Source organism: Canis lupus, chromosome 6, assembly GCF_011100685.1.
Source record: "Canis lupus familiaris isolate Mischka breed German Shepherd chromosome 6, alternate assembly UU_Cfam_GSD_1.0, whole genome shotgun sequence".
NCBI classification, from domain to species: domain Eukaryota; kingdom Metazoa; phylum Chordata; class Mammalia; order Carnivora; family Canidae; genus Canis; species Canis lupus.
Window position 1 is genome coordinate 40069225 of NC_049227.1, and position 15741 is coordinate 40084965.

At 68.3% G+C, this 15741-nt stretch overlaps 1 protein-coding gene and 1 long non-coding RNA gene across 2 annotated transcripts; both read right to left on the minus strand.

The window, feature by feature from the left end:
* Nucleotides 1-7414: 7414 nt before the first annotated feature.
* Nucleotides 7415-10940, minus strand: LOC119872344. The gene is made up of 2 exons (XR_005360389.1): nt 10895-10940; nt 7415-8160 (listed from the first exon to the last, which is right to left on the minus strand). It is a non-coding gene; the product is annotated as an uncharacterized LOC119872344 (long non-coding RNA).
* Nucleotides 10941-12007: 1067 nt separating this feature from the next.
* Nucleotides 12008-13333, minus strand: SSTR5 (somatostatin receptor 5). Its single transcript, NM_001286852.1, has one exon. It carries the CDS (start codon nt 13325-13327, stop codon nt 12230-12232), a length of 1098 nt encoding a protein of 365 aa, NP_001273781.1. The 5' UTR covers nt 13328-13333; the 3' UTR covers nt 12008-12229.
* Nucleotides 13334-15741: the final 2408 nt, after the last annotated feature.

The following is a 15741-nucleotide window of genomic DNA, read 5'->3' on the forward strand; positions in this document are numbered from 1 at the left end:
ATGAGCAAAGCCCCACGCTTTTCCTTCCGTGTGTCCTGGATGCTGTCCCCGTGAGGCTGGCAGGCTGGCTCCACCCTGAGAGACTGGGCCCGGGGTGGCGAGCATCCCCGCAGTCCCAAAGCTCCTGCAGGGGGGCAGGCAGGGCCTGGGACAGGGCTGTCTCCCTGCCACCTCCACCTGGCACCGGGTGGGCACCCAGGGGCACAGATGCCTGGGGACCCTGAGCTGGGGGCCGTCCCCTCCCAGCCACCTCGGTCACCTTGAGTAGTCAGTTTCCTGGCCCGGCCTCTCCTCAACCAGGGAGTGAGGCAGGCTGGGCTCTGGTGGGTAGTGGGCTCCCACAGCCCCCTGGCTACGCGCCATCCCTTGCCCTGTGTCGGGGCTCCGTGTCAGGGCTGCGTACCACGAGGCCCCTCTCGCCATGCCCACCCTGCTCCGGTGACCATCCAGCCGCTGGGAGGTGTCAAGTCCCCGTGTGCAACGGGCCACTCAGCCCCATCATCGCCAGCATGGGAGACGGTGTCTCCTGTGCCCAACGCCTCTCGTCCACCCCCCCAGGCAGTGTGGCGGCCGTTGCGCCCCGGAGTGCGGGGGGGGTGGGGTGCTGCGCACAGCTCACTCTCTGTCCGTGGGCCAGTGGCCCCAGGCTGAGGGGCATGGCTGTGTCCTCCGGGGCTGCGGCGGGGCACTCGCTGTTGGCCTGCGAGCTGGAAATTTTGTGCAGACAGACACCCAGGCCCTGGAGTGAGGGACGGCTCCCCGGAGGCCCGACCCCCACCGCCTGGCCGGGCTCGTGGGAAAGGTAAGGCCCGGAGGCAGCTCACCCACCCTGGGCACATCTACCTGTGTCTGTCTGGGGAGAGGAGGCCAGGGAGCCCTGCGGCTCTCGGCCTGAGGGGTGCTGGGGCGGGGCCGGTGTAGCAGGGGGATCACCCCACCTGCAGGGTTACCCCGCACCGCTCCCCAGCCAGCCCCCTGAGGCCACAGGGCTGCCCCGGTGCAGCTGGCTTGGCCCTGGCTTCCTCCCAGATGCCTTGGGTGTACCTGCCTGGGGAGCCTTCCAGCCTCGTGGGGGAGCGACCCCAGCATGCCCGGTTTGGGACCCCCTGCGTGGCCCCCTGCGTGTGAAGTCTGCGGTGACAGGCACTCAGCCCGCTGCTGCGCCGGGGGTCATGGGGCCATCTGGTCCAGGCTCCGGGATGGCCTTCCTGGCTGCAGCGGGGGGAGGCGGGGAGGGAGCCCAGCCCCCTCCATGGGCCACTGACCCATGGGCCTTGACGCTCAGGCCCGCTCCCGTCGTCACGGAGATGTCAGGCGGCGTGTCTAAGGGAGGCTATTTCTGTCCAGGTCCTCCCGCCACCTGCTGAGTCACCCTCCGCCCTCGGGTGGGTGCCCTGCACTCAAGCCGATGCTCTGCAGCTGGGGGCCCACCCAGACCCCAGGGACCCCCGGGTCCCATCCCTGCCCCCTTGGGGAGGTGCCCCCATGTACACTCACTATGCCGCTCGTTCGGAAGTGCGTGACTGCCCACCTCTGGGTAGGGGGCAGCTGTGCCCGCTGGTGACAGGGGCGGTGCGGGGAGGGACCCTGGGGCCCTACAGCGTCGCCAGAGCCTGACCCCCAGTGGCTGTGCTCATCCTGCTTACGTCCACCTCAGGGGATGCCCCAGCCCCTTCTCGGCCCACGGATGTCCACGATACAGGTGGACACTGAGGCCCAGATGCAGGGAGCCGCAGAGCCCGGGGGTGGCCCAGGGGCCAGGCTGGTTCTGCCCGGGGGTGTCCCGAGGTACCCTGGCCTGCCGGCTCCCGCCAAGCTGCCCAGCGTCAGAGCCCAGCCCGCACGCAGCACGCGTGGAGTCAGGGCGCCTGTGTGGGCCACCTGCACACCATCCGTCCCCAAGGAGGCCGCCGTGCCCGCTCGGGGTGAGCCGTGGGCTCCAGTGGGTGTGGCCCCACCCGCGGCCCTCAGGCCTCAGGGCCTCGGCCTGGCAGAAGCCCCCACGGGCGGGCTGCTCCTGCCTCCGCCTCCCCCTCCTTGACCCTCCCTGGTCCTCCTGTCGCCCTGCCCCCCCCACCAGGGAAGCACACGTCCCTGCTCCGGAGGCCAAGGCGCCGGCCCCGCCCCTGGGCCCAGGGTCCATCTGTCCTGCGGTGGGCACAGCCCCTTCCTGCACGGCCTGGGGGCCTCACAGGGTCCCTCTTCTGAAAGGCTGGGTGAGGGCCAAGGACCCCCCCCCCCCGGGGTCACAGCATGTCTGCTCTGCTGGACACCATAACTGGGGACGGCACAGCGAGAGGTGGGCAGACACCGGGCACCTGGCCAGAGACGGGAGCGTGTCCCCGTCACGGGTGGGCCTGGCACAGGCACGGTGGCCCCAGTCTGTGCCCCCCGCACCCCCAGCTTGGCCTCCGGCCCCTCACAGGCTCCGCCCAGTCTCAGCTCTGCCTGTCCCCCCCGCCCCCCGCCGCGTCTCCGCACCCCAGAGGGGGACGACGGTCAGCCCACGGAGCCATCCCCCAACCCAGTGGTCCCAGGCCCCCTGACCCAGGCCGTGGATGGGGCGGCAGGAGGACCCGGGGGCCCACCCCGCAGACCCAGGGCCGATGGTGGGTGGCGAGGCGGTGCACGGTGCCACCCAGGAGCTCTGCGGCTGGCCCAAGGCATGTGGGTCTTGGATGGTGCAGGGGAAGCCTGGGCACGGGGCGGGGGGGTGGGGAGCCTGAAGGGCTCCTCCATGGTGACTCCAGAGGCAGCGCACCCGACTGCGGGATGGCCACGGGGAGCCGGGGGGGCAGGGGTCCTCACAGACACCGGTTGCTCCCCTCCAGGCCCCAGACTGTCTGTTGGTCAGGCCCGGGGGCACCACGGTGCCTGAGACGCCAGGCCCGGCCCTGCCTGTGGAGGGGGGATCCCTGGAGGGGCCTGTCGCGAGGAGGGTGGGTCAGGCTCTGCGGCTGAGTGGCCCTCAGCCCGGGCACAGGTCGCAGGCCCGCTGTGCGACAGCAACACACTGGTCCTGGGCTGCAGGCCCCAGGGGCTTCCTGGAGGAAGGTCCGGATCCTCTCTCCACAGGGCTGCACTTCAGGGGAGACTGAGGACCCGACCACACAAGCCTGCCCTCCCCTCTGCCCCGACTGAGCCTCCCGGGTGCCTGGTGCATGGGCGGCCCGGGGTCAGCCAGGTCTCCTGGGGCAGGGGACAGGGGAGGCTGAGGCAGGAGGCCCAGGCGGGGGGGCCTTGGTGACCATGGTCTCCACCCTCTGCCCACAGCTCCCGCCTGGTCTTTCCCCAAAGCAGCGCAGCCGCCGCTCCCCAGCGGCTGGGGGGGCCTGAGAGCTGAAGCGGAGCCTGCCCCCCAAGCCGCGGGGTCCCCAGGGTCAGGGGAACTGCTACGGCCCAGAGAGCCCCTGAAAGGTGGGGCTCTACGGGGGCCAGTGCCGGCTGACCCTGCATCTGCGTTGGGAGGATTCGGAGCCGCATCCGGGTCCAAGTGGACGTGCGCAGGGGGCTGAGCATCCAGGAGGCCACCCCGTCCCCCGTCGGTGCTCACCGAGGAGGCCCTGGAGGTCCCCCAACTGACCCTCCCCACACAGGCAGGGCCCTGGCCTTACCTGCCACCTCCCCCGGGCACAGGGGCACAGCCCTGCCAGCGGTGGGGCTCGGGGTACAGTAGGGGCCCCCCCGTTGCAGACACCGGCCCCTCCCGCCCCCACCAGCCTCTGGCACGGATAGCAGCCTCCGGCCCCCTGCTCCCCCTGGGGCCACCTGTGGGGCCTGATCTGGCCTGGGGCCGCTCGACAGCCAGGCGTGCGGTGCTGTCTACCCCCTTACACCCTGGCCCCCCCTTGGCCCTCAGCGCCTACGCCCACAGGAGCAGTGGGGAGCAGTGGGCGCCCCTGCCCTGCATGCGGCCCCCCATTGACATCTCAATCCTCAAAGGTGTCTGTGGAGAGGCGGCCCCCCTGCTCCCACGAGGACATCCTGCACGGAGGGGGCAGGGACGGGGCAGGAGAGCCCTGATACAGGCCCGGGGGGCACAGCACCTGCCTCTGGCTCCTGACAGCAGCGTAAAGGGGAAGCAAGGTGTCCTGGGGAGGGGGCTGCGGCGGAGGGGGGCCCAGGCTCCTCGATCCTGCCCACCCGCCCCCAGCGGACCCTGGGCCCAGCCTCTGGGGGGGCAGGACGGAGGAGCTGGGTCCCTGGGTCCCTGAGCAGCATGCCCCCTGGAAGACCAGCTGCAGGAGTACTGGCCCAGGGGCCAGGCAGTGTCCACACTTAGCCAGACCCGCCCACCCACATCCCAGCCCCCCCCCCCCCGTCTCTCCCAGCCCCTCCAGCAACGCCCCCACCCTCGCGGGCCAGGCTGCCAGGCCCCGGAACACACACCGTGGGGTGCAGTGTCTAGCCCGTGTGACCCCAAGCCTTGACGGATGGCTTCCCCTTGCCCCCCTGCAGGAGAGAAGGGCGAAACGGGGGTCAGAGAACCCCAGGGCAGGAGCGGGAATGAGGGCCCGCTGGGCTCCAGGTGCGGGCGCATCTACACACGGTGCCCACGACCTCCAGGCCGCACCCTTTGGCACGGAGCTGAACGGCGCGGGGCCCTCCACCTGTCCTCTGGCCGCTTCCCGTGTGGGGTGCCTGGCGTCTAGGCCCTGAGCCTCAGCGTGCACACCTGGAGTTACCAACCCAGCGAGCGCAGCGTCGTGCAGTCCCAAGGCCTGTGGCTGCCCTTGGCCGCTGGTGATGCCGTCTGGGCGCACGTTGCAGCGTGACCGGGACACCACCGTCTACACGAGCATGGCGACCTCTCCATTGCCTGCAGAGGCCAGCTGGTCTAGGGGCTCAGGCAGGGTCCCCCAGAAAGCCCAGCCTTCGACGGCACTCCTGCCCCCGACCCTGGCCAGCACGGCCTCACCTTGCAAGCTGACGAGCCACACCAGCAGCATTTGAGCACCGACTGTGTGCAGCAAGCGACCGCATCGGGTGCCGAGTGGAGCGCCAAGGACAGGGCTAGGGCAAGACAGACCCGGGCCTCCCCTGGAGGGGACGGACACACACCAGACGTCCACACCGAGAAGTTCGGGGGGAGGCCTGTGGCATTGGCACGTGGAGGGCGGGTGGGGTGGGGGTGGCCCTCGAGGCGGAGTGACCCTTGTGGTATAAACAGCTGGGCCGGGCGCAGCACAGAGGGGACATTTGCGAAGCACCTGCTGGCCGGACGCTGGGGGTCAGGGCCGGGGTGCGTGCGGTGCCCGGGCACAGGCGATTCTGGCCCGAGGCATGCTGGACCCCAGGGGGGCAGGAGGGCGGCCACGGCCCCGAGACAGCGTGGCGTTGGGCGCAAGGAGATAGTCTTGTCCTTGCGGTGAACACGGGCTGTGGAGCCTCCCAGCGTCCCCTCGTCTGTCTGGCTGGCAGGGGAGACAGCACCTCGATGGGCCCCTGTGCCTGGGGAGCCCACACGTCCCAGGGTCGCCACATACTTAGATGTGGCTGAAGTTGGGGCTGGCGGGGAGGGACAGCTGCACAGGTCGGGGTGCACCGGGCCAGGGTGGCTCCCCCGTGGGGCTCCCTCCACCTCACACCTGGAGCCACCAGGCTGCCCTCCTCCCCCGGGGCCACTCCGGGGCTGCTCCTTCTGTGCAGCTCCTTGTCGGGCCCCATCCCGGCCGCCCCCTCCCCGGGCCTCCCCGCGTCTCCCCTGCAGCGGCTCCCTCCTGAGCGACGGGGCCGTGAGGCCCGGGCCGTGTTCAGAGCCGTGTGTGGCATCAGCAGGGCCCCAGAGCTGACTGAGGCCCAATCTGTATGAGGAGGCTGGAGCTGCAGGCGGGCAGGAGAGGTGGGGCCCTGGCCAGGGCGCGGCAGGTGCACAGGTGGGGGCTGTGAGGCCAGGTGCAGGGTGTGAGGCCAGGTGCAGAGTGTGAGGCCAAGTGGGGGGTTCCCTCAGTCCTCATTCACCCTGGGACCCCAACAGAGCACCCAGCGAGGCAGGAGATAAATTCCCCATCCCCACCAGGTCCTTGCAAACCCCCGAGAAGGTGGTGCTGCGGCTACGGAAGGAGGGGTGAGGAATCAGCAGGGACCGTTGTCCCAGACACACAGACAGGGGCTGTCCCTGGATTGAGGGCCATGCCTTTGACAGGTGGAGAAACTGAGGCCCAGCAAGGGGGATAGAAGCCCCAGGTGTGCAAGGTGCAGGGAGCTGGCTGCCCCCAGCAGGTAGGGCCCGCACAGAGGAAGGGAGCCTCCCTGGGAGGGGTGTTGGGACCCCCTTCGGTGTCCACACGGGGCCTGTCCGGAGGTAGAGAGGCTCCCCGCCAGCAGCCTGCCCTGTGGCCTCGTCCCGAAGCCTCTAGAGCAGCGGGGGACCCCGTGGTGTCCCACAGTCCACATACAGGTCTTACCGCCTGTCACGGCCAGTTGGCTGCCCCGTGAGGAAGCTGAGACCCACGGGTGAGGGTGAGGGCTCCTGTCACTGCAAAGGCCAGCCCGGGCCCAGGCCAGGTCTCGGGTTCACACCACGCAGGGCCCTGACCTGGAGGTCCGTAGACCAGGAGGCCGGCACCGGCAGGGATCTGTACACTGAGACACATCGGGGAGTCAGGGGGGGGTCCGGCCCCCCCCAGGCCCTGCTGGCATACCCGCAAGGTGGCAGCAAGACTCGGGGGGCTCGTGACAGCCTCGGACATGGGGAGGGGGCCAGATGGGAGTCCCAGGCTGCTGAAGCCGTGGCCCCTCTCAGGCCAGGAGGGGGCCGGGAGGGCTGTGGGAAGCCAGAGGCCCTATGCCCTGCGGCCCCGACGCCAACCTGGGGACCCTCGGGCTGCATCCGTGCTGGGTGACAGTGGCAACAGCTGGAAACGCCCAGTGTGGCGGGAATGGGTGGGCGCAGCTGGGGCGGCCTCAGAGCGCAGAGTGTAGGGGTGGGGGGCGCCGGGAGCCCAGGGCCACGGAGCCTGTTCGGGGAGGCCTGGGGCGGGGCGGCAGGGCCTGGGGGGGTTGGGGGCACGCCTAAGGGCCCTCGGGGACAGCAGCTGGAGGGCGCTGCCAGTGGATCCAGGCAAGAGGACAGGGCCGGCACCCCTGCCCAACACACCCTCCAGGTCCACTTATTAAAAAAAACAAAAACACAGAACAACCCAGAGCCATGGAACAGTCGCCGTGTCCACAGTGACAAAGTGAGAGGTGCAGCCGAGGGCTGGGCAGAGCCACAGGGCGCCCCGGTTGGGGGACACTCGGGAAGTCGACAGGACATGAGCCCACGGGAACAGCAAGCGTGAGGCACCGGCCGCGGCGTGTGCACGCCGTGTGCACGCGGTGTGCCCGGGAGTGTGCGCAACGTGAGGTAAATCTGTTGGTTTCGTGGATTCTCATAAAAATACCCCTTTAAACAATTTAGGTAAAATGCATATAACATGAAATTCATCATTTTAAAGTGAATAACTCAGTGGCATTTTGCACATTTACAGTGCAGGGCAACCGCCCCCTCTACCTCGTTCCAGAACCTTCTCGTTACCCCCAGAGAGACCCCGACCCTTCCCCAGCCCCGGTGACCCCAGGTCTGCCCTCTGAGCCTGGGTCTGCCTCTGCCGGGCGTTTCATAGAAACAGAATCACACGGTGCCGTGTGGCTCCTGTCTCCGAGCGGCACATGCCCCGGGCAGGTCCACGCGGTGGGGCATGTCTGGGAGTCACTCCCGTCATGTGGCAGGACCTCAGCGTGTCCGTGCAAGGGTCTATGGGCTGTCACGGATAGTGCTGCTGTTTGTGCACCAAAACCACTGTTTCAGTTTGTAGAAGAGAAGTGTGAATGGACAGGGTTCTAAAGCATTCTGACCCCGCCTGTGAGACATCACAGCAGAGCCTACAGACATGGTGGTGAGCCCGGGGCGCCCGGATGGGGGGAGGGGGGACACGACACCCACGTGCCAGCGAGACGGGAGGCTACGACGCCTCCACGGTCCACGCATCCCGAGCTACGCACACTTCAAGGGGAAGAGAGCCGCAGCAGCACGGCCATCAAACATCCATGGGATGCGCCCCGATGCGGCGGCCAAGACGGGGAAGCTGCTCAGGTCATCTGTCCATGTCGGAGCGATGAACAAAACGTGGTCCATCCACATGACGCAGGGTCATCGAGACCCTCCAGCGCGGGCTCCTGCAGGTGGAGCGTGAGAGAGGATGTCGCGTTCAGGGAGATGAGATGTCGCAGGAAGACAACTGCGGCAGGTCCCCTTCTCCAGGCCCCCGGAGCTGTCAGGTCCCTGGAGACAGGGGCCCGGGGACGGGGTGGGGGGCAGAGCTCCAGGTCGGGACGGTGGGGGAGCCCTGTGGACCACGGCGGTCCCACTCCCACCCCAGTGGGATGGTGCTGATGCCCCTGAGCCGCGCACCCACACACGGGCAGGGGCAGACGTCCCCCCACGTGCCTTTCAGCACAATTAAAATACGTCGGGACGCCCGGGGGGGCTCCATGGGCTCAGGGCGTGATCCCGGGGTTCTGGGATCCAGTCCCACATCAGGCTCCTTGCGTGGAGCCTGCCTCTCTCTCTCTCCCTCATGAATAAATAAATAAAACCTTAAAAAGCCTACGTGAAAATATTTAGTGAACCTGTGGCTGGGGACCCCGGGGAGGAAGCACGTCCCAAGCAGCCGGGGGACAGGCTGGTCCTGGGAAAACAGCCGCGAAGCCCGGACGCGAGACAGCAGGACACGCGGTTGGCTGGCCACCTCCTCGGAGCGGGCAGGTGTGAGCAGGGCCTGGGCCGGGGCTGCTTCCCACCGTGGCATCTGCGCCCCAGGGGATCCAGGCGGCCCCTGGGGATCCAGGCGGCCCCAGGGGACACGGCGACAGGCCCTGTGTGCAGTGGCTGTCCCGTGACCCCGCCCCCACCTCCTGCACCTCCAGTCCCCGGACCACCCGGCCTGGCTGCAGGGACCCCGGGGACGCCTGCTGGGTGCTGAGTGGGCGCGGAGGGAGACCTCACAGCACTGAGGGTGCCCAGGGACGGGGCTCCGGAGGCTAACAGGTCCCTCCCCGCAGCACCTCCAACCCAGGCCAGCAGGTCCTGTCGTGCATGTGGGCGGGGGCTGGGCATCTCCCCCTGCCCCGCACCCCGTGTCCAGGCCCAGCTTCACCCTGACCCCTGCCTGGCCGGGGGAGTCCAGCGGGGTACAGGAAGCCCCGGAGGGAGGCTCAGCCCAGCTCTCCTGGCCGCTGGCCCCAGCGGGAACCCGTGGCCCCTGCGTCAGGTGGTAACGCCCCCACTGCCCTGGGCTCCAGGGCTCTCACCTCCCGCCACGGGCCACGTCCGGTCACTGAGCCTTCTCGACGACCCAGTGTGGGGGGCGCCTGTTGCCCATGGACAGGGTAGACCTGCCCGGGGACGTGGGGGCACAGTGGGGTGTCGAGCAGGGACCTCACGCCCGTCTCCCCTGCTCCATCAGTTTCCTCTAACCTGAGGAGCAGCCCGTGGAGCCCTGGCCAGGAGGACCTGGGGCCCCAGGCCGGCCAGCGGGCACAGCACAGGTATGGATGTGGGGGAGACGGGCCGACAGGGCCACGACCTGCACCCTGTGCTGGGACTGAGCGGGGCCCACGATGCCCAGGGACCACGCACAGTGGTCAGGGCCGCGGGGGGCACAGGGCGTGCCGGGGGAGCCAGGGCCCCGGGAGGGAGGGGCACAAGCATCGCCCCGCTGCCCGCCCGGCTGGGGGGGGCAGCCTGGTTTCCCTGGAGGGCTGCCTCTCCCGGCTGCCCCGCCCTGCCAGGCAAACAGAGCCGGTGCCTCCCCCTCCCTGGAGGCAGCCTCACCCTGCCCCTGCAGGCCGGATTTCCTGAGCAAGGTCACTCTGGGAGCCATTGGAGCCTGGCAGCCAATAAAAGGCATCGATGCGGACAGAGAGCCCATAAAGCGGGTCACCCCGCCACAGCGTGTTTGCTCTGTGCCACCTCACCCCCACCCAGGCCCGGGGACACGGCTTGCAAGCCGTGTGGTGCCCGCAGACATCCCCTGCCTGTGCTGCCCAAGGGAGGCCAGTGGCTCGTCCAGGCTGTGCCCCCAGGCCCCCGAGCCTGCCCACAGCTCCCATCCCCACCCGACAGGCGTTCGGGGGTGTCCGGGTCCTCCTGCCTCCTGCTCAGGGCCCCACCCAAGGTGTCAGGGACCGTCCACACTGGCCAAGCCCAGTTCCCAGCAAGCGGCCAGACCCGGGATCCGCAGGGACCCCCCATCAGGCCCCAGAAACACACATAAGACGCTCACCCCCGTGCTCGCCCACAGCCCACGGCAGCTGGCGCTCAGGGAGCTGCTGGCGCCTGTAGCACACGCGTGGGTGCACACGCTCACACACACACGCGCCCAGCGCTCTTGACCGGCACGGCCCTGGGGAGGAGCTCACAGAGTCAAATCAATTGGGAGAAATTGATTTGGGCCGAGATTTCCGAGCCATCTGCTCGCTCCCCAAAGTCGCTCTGAGTGGATGCAGTTCACATCCCAATCTCGGGGGAGGTGTACCCGGTAGCAGGTGAAGGAGCCTCAGTTTCCCCCCCGGGCACCCTCCCTCGCTGGGAGGGGGGCAGGAGGGCTCGATCACCAGCTCCAGCCGCCCCGCCCCGGGAACTGAGCCAGGGGCAGTAAGGACAGCCCGTCCCCACGCCAGAGCCAGGGGCCCCAGAGAGCCTCCCCCCACCCCCCCGCCCACGACCCTGGAAGGACCAGACGCCCCCCTGCAGCCTTCGAGGCCGCACATGACGCCAACTCCCAGAAAGCCCACCGGGCGGCCCACACTGGCCCCCCAGGCAATGCCTGGCTGCCCCTCAGACCCCCGCTGTCGCCTACGTGCCCCGGTTCCCAGGGCGGGCGGCTTGGCCACCCCAGCCCAGCCTCACCTGACCCACCAGCTCTGATTTGCAGCAGCTTCGATCGGCTCCAGGGACAATATTTGCTTTGGGAAAGAGTCAAACATTTATTCTCTAATTTATTCAGGAGATCGGGTTGTCAAACACAAGCGCCCTTGTTACGCCATCGTGTTTCCAGGCCTTGGCCTCTGTCCAGGGCCGTGCGAGGCCTGGGCCGTGCTGACCGTGGAGGCCCCTGGCGCCCCCCACCCCCTCTGGCCTCCTGCGGGCCGGAGGTCCTGCTCTGGGCAGACGCGGGGGTGTGAGCTGGGGCGACAGCAGGCACGCTGTCCAGACCGGCAGCGGGGTGGGTGCACGTGGGCCGAGCGAGCCCCCACATCCGGGTCCTCCTCCTTCCAGACCTGGAGAGAGCCCCAAGGCACAGGGAACCCCAGCAGGTGGGGTGGCGGGAGACACTGGGGCTCCCAGGGCGGGAGGCCGGGCCTGGCATTCGCTGGCGTTGAGTGCCCCGGACGGCGCTGCCTTCCCAGGGCTGCTATTGCATTGGGAGCCGCTCCCTCTGCTCTGTCTCCCACCCTCGCCAGGCCAGAGCCCCCGGCGGAAGCAGAAGAGGGGGCTGTAGGGGCCCGGCCCTCCCCAGGGCGGCCTCTCCGAGGCCCTAGGACCCTCTGCCAGGGCCCCCTGGACACCTGTGTCCCCCGGACCCCTGATTCAGCCACTTTGCCGGCGGCCCCCCCAACCCACGCCCACCAGGGAGCCCTCGGCGTCCGGCCCACCCCTCGTTGCCCCCTCAGCCCTGACTGTGGGGTCTCCATGGTAACGGAGCTCTGCAGCCCCAGACGTCTGCCCTGGGATCCCCGCCCGCCCACAGCCTTGCCCCTTCACACCAGCCAGCTCCCGCCATCGGCTCCAGGTCCCAGGAGCGCTGGGGGCAAGGCCAGAGCCCCGTGCGGTCAGCTGTCGTCACGGACTCACACTGGACTGGGCCATGCAGGGCGGATGTGAGGAGGCACCGGGACAGGAGGGCAGAGTCAGGGCAGGCGGCACCAGCTCACACCAGTGGTCACTCCCCGGCCTGGCCAGCTAGCACAGGCTGGGGGCAGGGTAGCAGGCCACCAACGCCCTGAGCCCCGCCTGGGACACCCGTCCTCTCCCGCCCACTCCCTCCATCCCTGAAGCCGGCCTCTGCGGCGAGAACAGGCAGGTGGCAGAGACAGCCTGTCACTGCAGGGCCACCCACGGTCTCGACCCAGACAACTGGTCCTCACACTCCATGGAGCAGCCAGGCTGCGGCAGGGGGGCACCTCGGCGGGCAATCCGGACCGAGCCGGGCAGGGGCCACCCGGGGCCAGGCGCCCGCGGCCCTCACAGCCGGCTGGTCTGCATGAGCCCGTTGGCCTCGGAGCCGCGTGCGGGCAGCATGGCCTCCTGCAGCCGGCTGCTCTTGTCGGGCTGTGGCTCTGTGGCCTCTGCGTCCTCGGCGCCGTAGCCCTTGCGGAGGCACAGAACCTTCCGGAAGCTTTGGCGGAAGTTGTCAGAGAGGAAGCCATAGAGCACAGGGTTGGCGCAGCTGTTGGCGTAGGACAGGATGACCACGAAGAAGTAGGCGCCGGCAGAGGCGGGCTCCTCGGGCAGGACGAAGGCCAGGTTGACGATGTTGACGATGAAGAAGGGCAGCCAGCAGCCCACAAACACCACCACCACCACCACCACCATGCGGGTCACCTTGCGCTCCGAGCGCCGCCGCGTGGCGCCCACGCGCACGCCGGACGCCTTCACCTTGACCACGATGAGCAGGTAACAGAGGCAGATGACCAGCAGCGGCCCGAAGAAGCCCAGCACGGACGTGTAGATGATGAACACGGCGCCCCACAGGCCCACGGGCTCGGGCCAGCTGAGGTTGCAGGTGTTCCAGCCCTCCTGGATGTCCGCGAAGACCACCAGCGGCAGGGACATGAGCAGCGAGAAGGCCCAGACGGCGGCACTGGCCAGCTTGGCCACCCTGGGGCGGCGCCAGCGGGTGGAGCGGATGGGGTGGACCACGGCCAGGTAGCGGTCCACGCTCATGACCGTCAGGCAGAAGATGCTGGTGAACTGGTTGATGCCGTCCAGCGTCATGACCAGGCGGCACAGGACGGGGCCGAAGGGCCAGTAGGAGACGGCGTTCTGTGTGGCCAGGAAGGGCAGCCCCAGCATGAGCAGCACGTCGGCCACGGCCAGGTTGAGGATGTAGATGTTGGTGACCGTCTTCATCTTGGCGTGCCGCAGCACCACGTAGATGACCAGCGCGTTGCCACCCAGCCCCGCCGCACACACCAGCAGGTACAGCACCGGCACCACCACCGCTCGGGCCCCTGGCGAGGGCGCCAACCCCGCCTGCGTCCCGTTGTCGCCGCCGCCTCCGGGGGCCGCCGAGGAGGCGTTCCAGCCGGCCAGCGTGGGCGCCGGGAACAGGGGCTCCATCGCGGCCGCTGCGGGCCGGGCAGGGCGGGCGCAGGCGCGGCGCGTCCTCTCTGCAGAGAAAAGGGAGGACGGGAGCGGTTAACGGGCCAGGGTGCTTCCTCCCCGCGGCCCCGCCCGCCCCAGGAAGGCACGGGATCGCCCCACGGCGGGTAAACACGATTACTCATGTCCAGCTCGGCCGGGAGTCACATTAAGCAAATTGTTTGGAAAACAAGCGCAGAGAGGAAGGAGCAGAGGGACAGCGCCGTATCCTCCGTGGGTCCCCCGACGGCGTCCCTACGGCCCTGGCTGCTCCAGCACGGCCCCCGCCCAGCCTCCACCTGCCTCGGCCACCAGGGTCTCCTCTGGGGGCCTCGGGGTGTCATCGCCAGGACGGGTGGGGAAGGAGGGGGTGGTGATAGGAAGTAAGGACGGCGGCCCACCCGCCAAGCCCCCCCTCACCCCCCTGGACGCGCAGGTACACCTGCCGAGCCCCACTGTCCTGGGGGCCTCCTGGAGCCCGGGTAGCGCGCCAGGCCTTCCGCACGGCTGAGGAGCCACACTCAGGCTGCCCGGGCCCTGCCAGCGTCCACCAGGCTCTCAGGAGCGCCATCCCCAGAGAGCCCCGCAGAGCCCGCAGATGCCCGGGGGACTTGCTTACCGGCCCCCAGAGCAGCCGCTACAGGCGATGTCCCCAGCCCAGGACACAACGTGGGAAACAGCTCGGGGTCCCACCACCACACCCGCAAGGGCCTGCTCCCACCCGTCACCTCCGCAGCCCAGGCAGACGGCGGTCCTCCACACAAGCCGTAAGCCAGCATCGGACACACAGGACACATGGAATGACGCCCGGGCCGCAAGTCGGGAGGAAATGCGTGTGGGGGCGGGGGGCTGGCTACCGGGAAGGGGCGTGTGCGGGGTTTCATGGAGAAAGAGCAGAGAACGTTAACCTCCTCAGGTCAAGGTCATGGGCACACATGTCCCCTTACGCAGCATCAGTACTTCTCCGCGTGTCTGAGAAGGTTCACGCAAGTGATGATGCTCAGGAGAAGACAAGCATCTCGGAAGCCGAGAGGGAGAGGACGGGGATGGAGCCTCGGTGGGCACGCAGCACAGGGGACCCCTGAGCCCCGCCTGGCTGGCCCCCCGGGCACGTCGGAGCGGAGCGCACCCCCAGTGGCTACTGGTCAGGACCCAGGAGATGAGCGGGGGCGGGGGGGGAGGGGACTCAGAATAAGGTCAGTGCCCTCGGCTCCTCTGGGCGGACACTCTCCGACCGCTCAGGTCACTCGGTGATGGGACACTAGGAGATGCGACCCAGGGCACCAGCGATGGGGAGGTGGGTCAGTGGCTATAGCTCGTTCCTACTTGTAATAGGAATCGACAAGTATGTTTAAGATCTATTTAAATAAATATGTTTAAAAATAAATAAATATGTTTAGGATCCTCAATAAGGCACGAATAAAAATATCATGATATAAATTTGGCTGCCTAAGAAGTAAAATGAACAAGTGTGTATTTTTGAAAGTTACAACTCTTGGGTGTGAAAAATCCTTTGGACTTAAAAAAAAAAATCCAAAAAAATCAGAATCGACTTGGGTCTGGATACAGCTGAAGAGAGAATCGGGGAATGGGAGCGGGGCTGAGGCGCCCCCGGAGCGCGGCACGCTGAGGACAGGGCACAAGCATGGGGGGCGCTGGTCCGGCAGCCGCTGAGCAGCTCCGGGGGCGAGTCCACGTGACCGCGTCAGGGTCCCCGTTGAGAACATCTAGGGTGAGGAGAAAACCCTCCAGGATGGCAGCGGGGGACAAGACGGAAACCCAGGCTGACCCTGGACCAGGACGGCAGGAGCCCGTGTGTCTGGACGCCAGACAGTGGGGACAAAGGCCAGCAGGCTGGGGCCACAGGTGGGGGGATGAGGGAGACACACCCCGCAGTGCGGGGCATTTGCTGCCCCCGTGCCCAGCGCCCCTGTGTTACCTGGTGACCCGAGGCCAGGTGAGTGCTGGGGATCCAGCAGGGCACGGCATGACCTCTGGGGACCACGGCATTTGCAGACAAACCAAGGATTGGAATCCTCGTGGGCTGGGGTCCACCGGCCGGAGGGGAGGGCCTTCTGGGGCCGCAAGCTTGCTCCACAGGCGGGGATCCGCGTGCTCGGCTCTGTGCCCAGGCCCCTGCTCACGCGTGCAGGGAAAGCATGCACGAAGGGGCTCTCAGCTCCCTCTGCTGGGACCCCAGGGTGCTGGGTGGGGAAGAGGCAGCAGCAGCAGCCCCCCCCGAGGTGGGAGTGCACCAGGGAGGACAGGCTGTCAGCTCAGATGCATCCCCTGGGTCCCCGGCATGGGCAGCTAAAAGGGAGTTTGACCCTAAGAAGGCTGCTCCGGGCTCCTGAGTCCAGCTCCCAGGCACCCTGCAACCTCCCAAACACCCC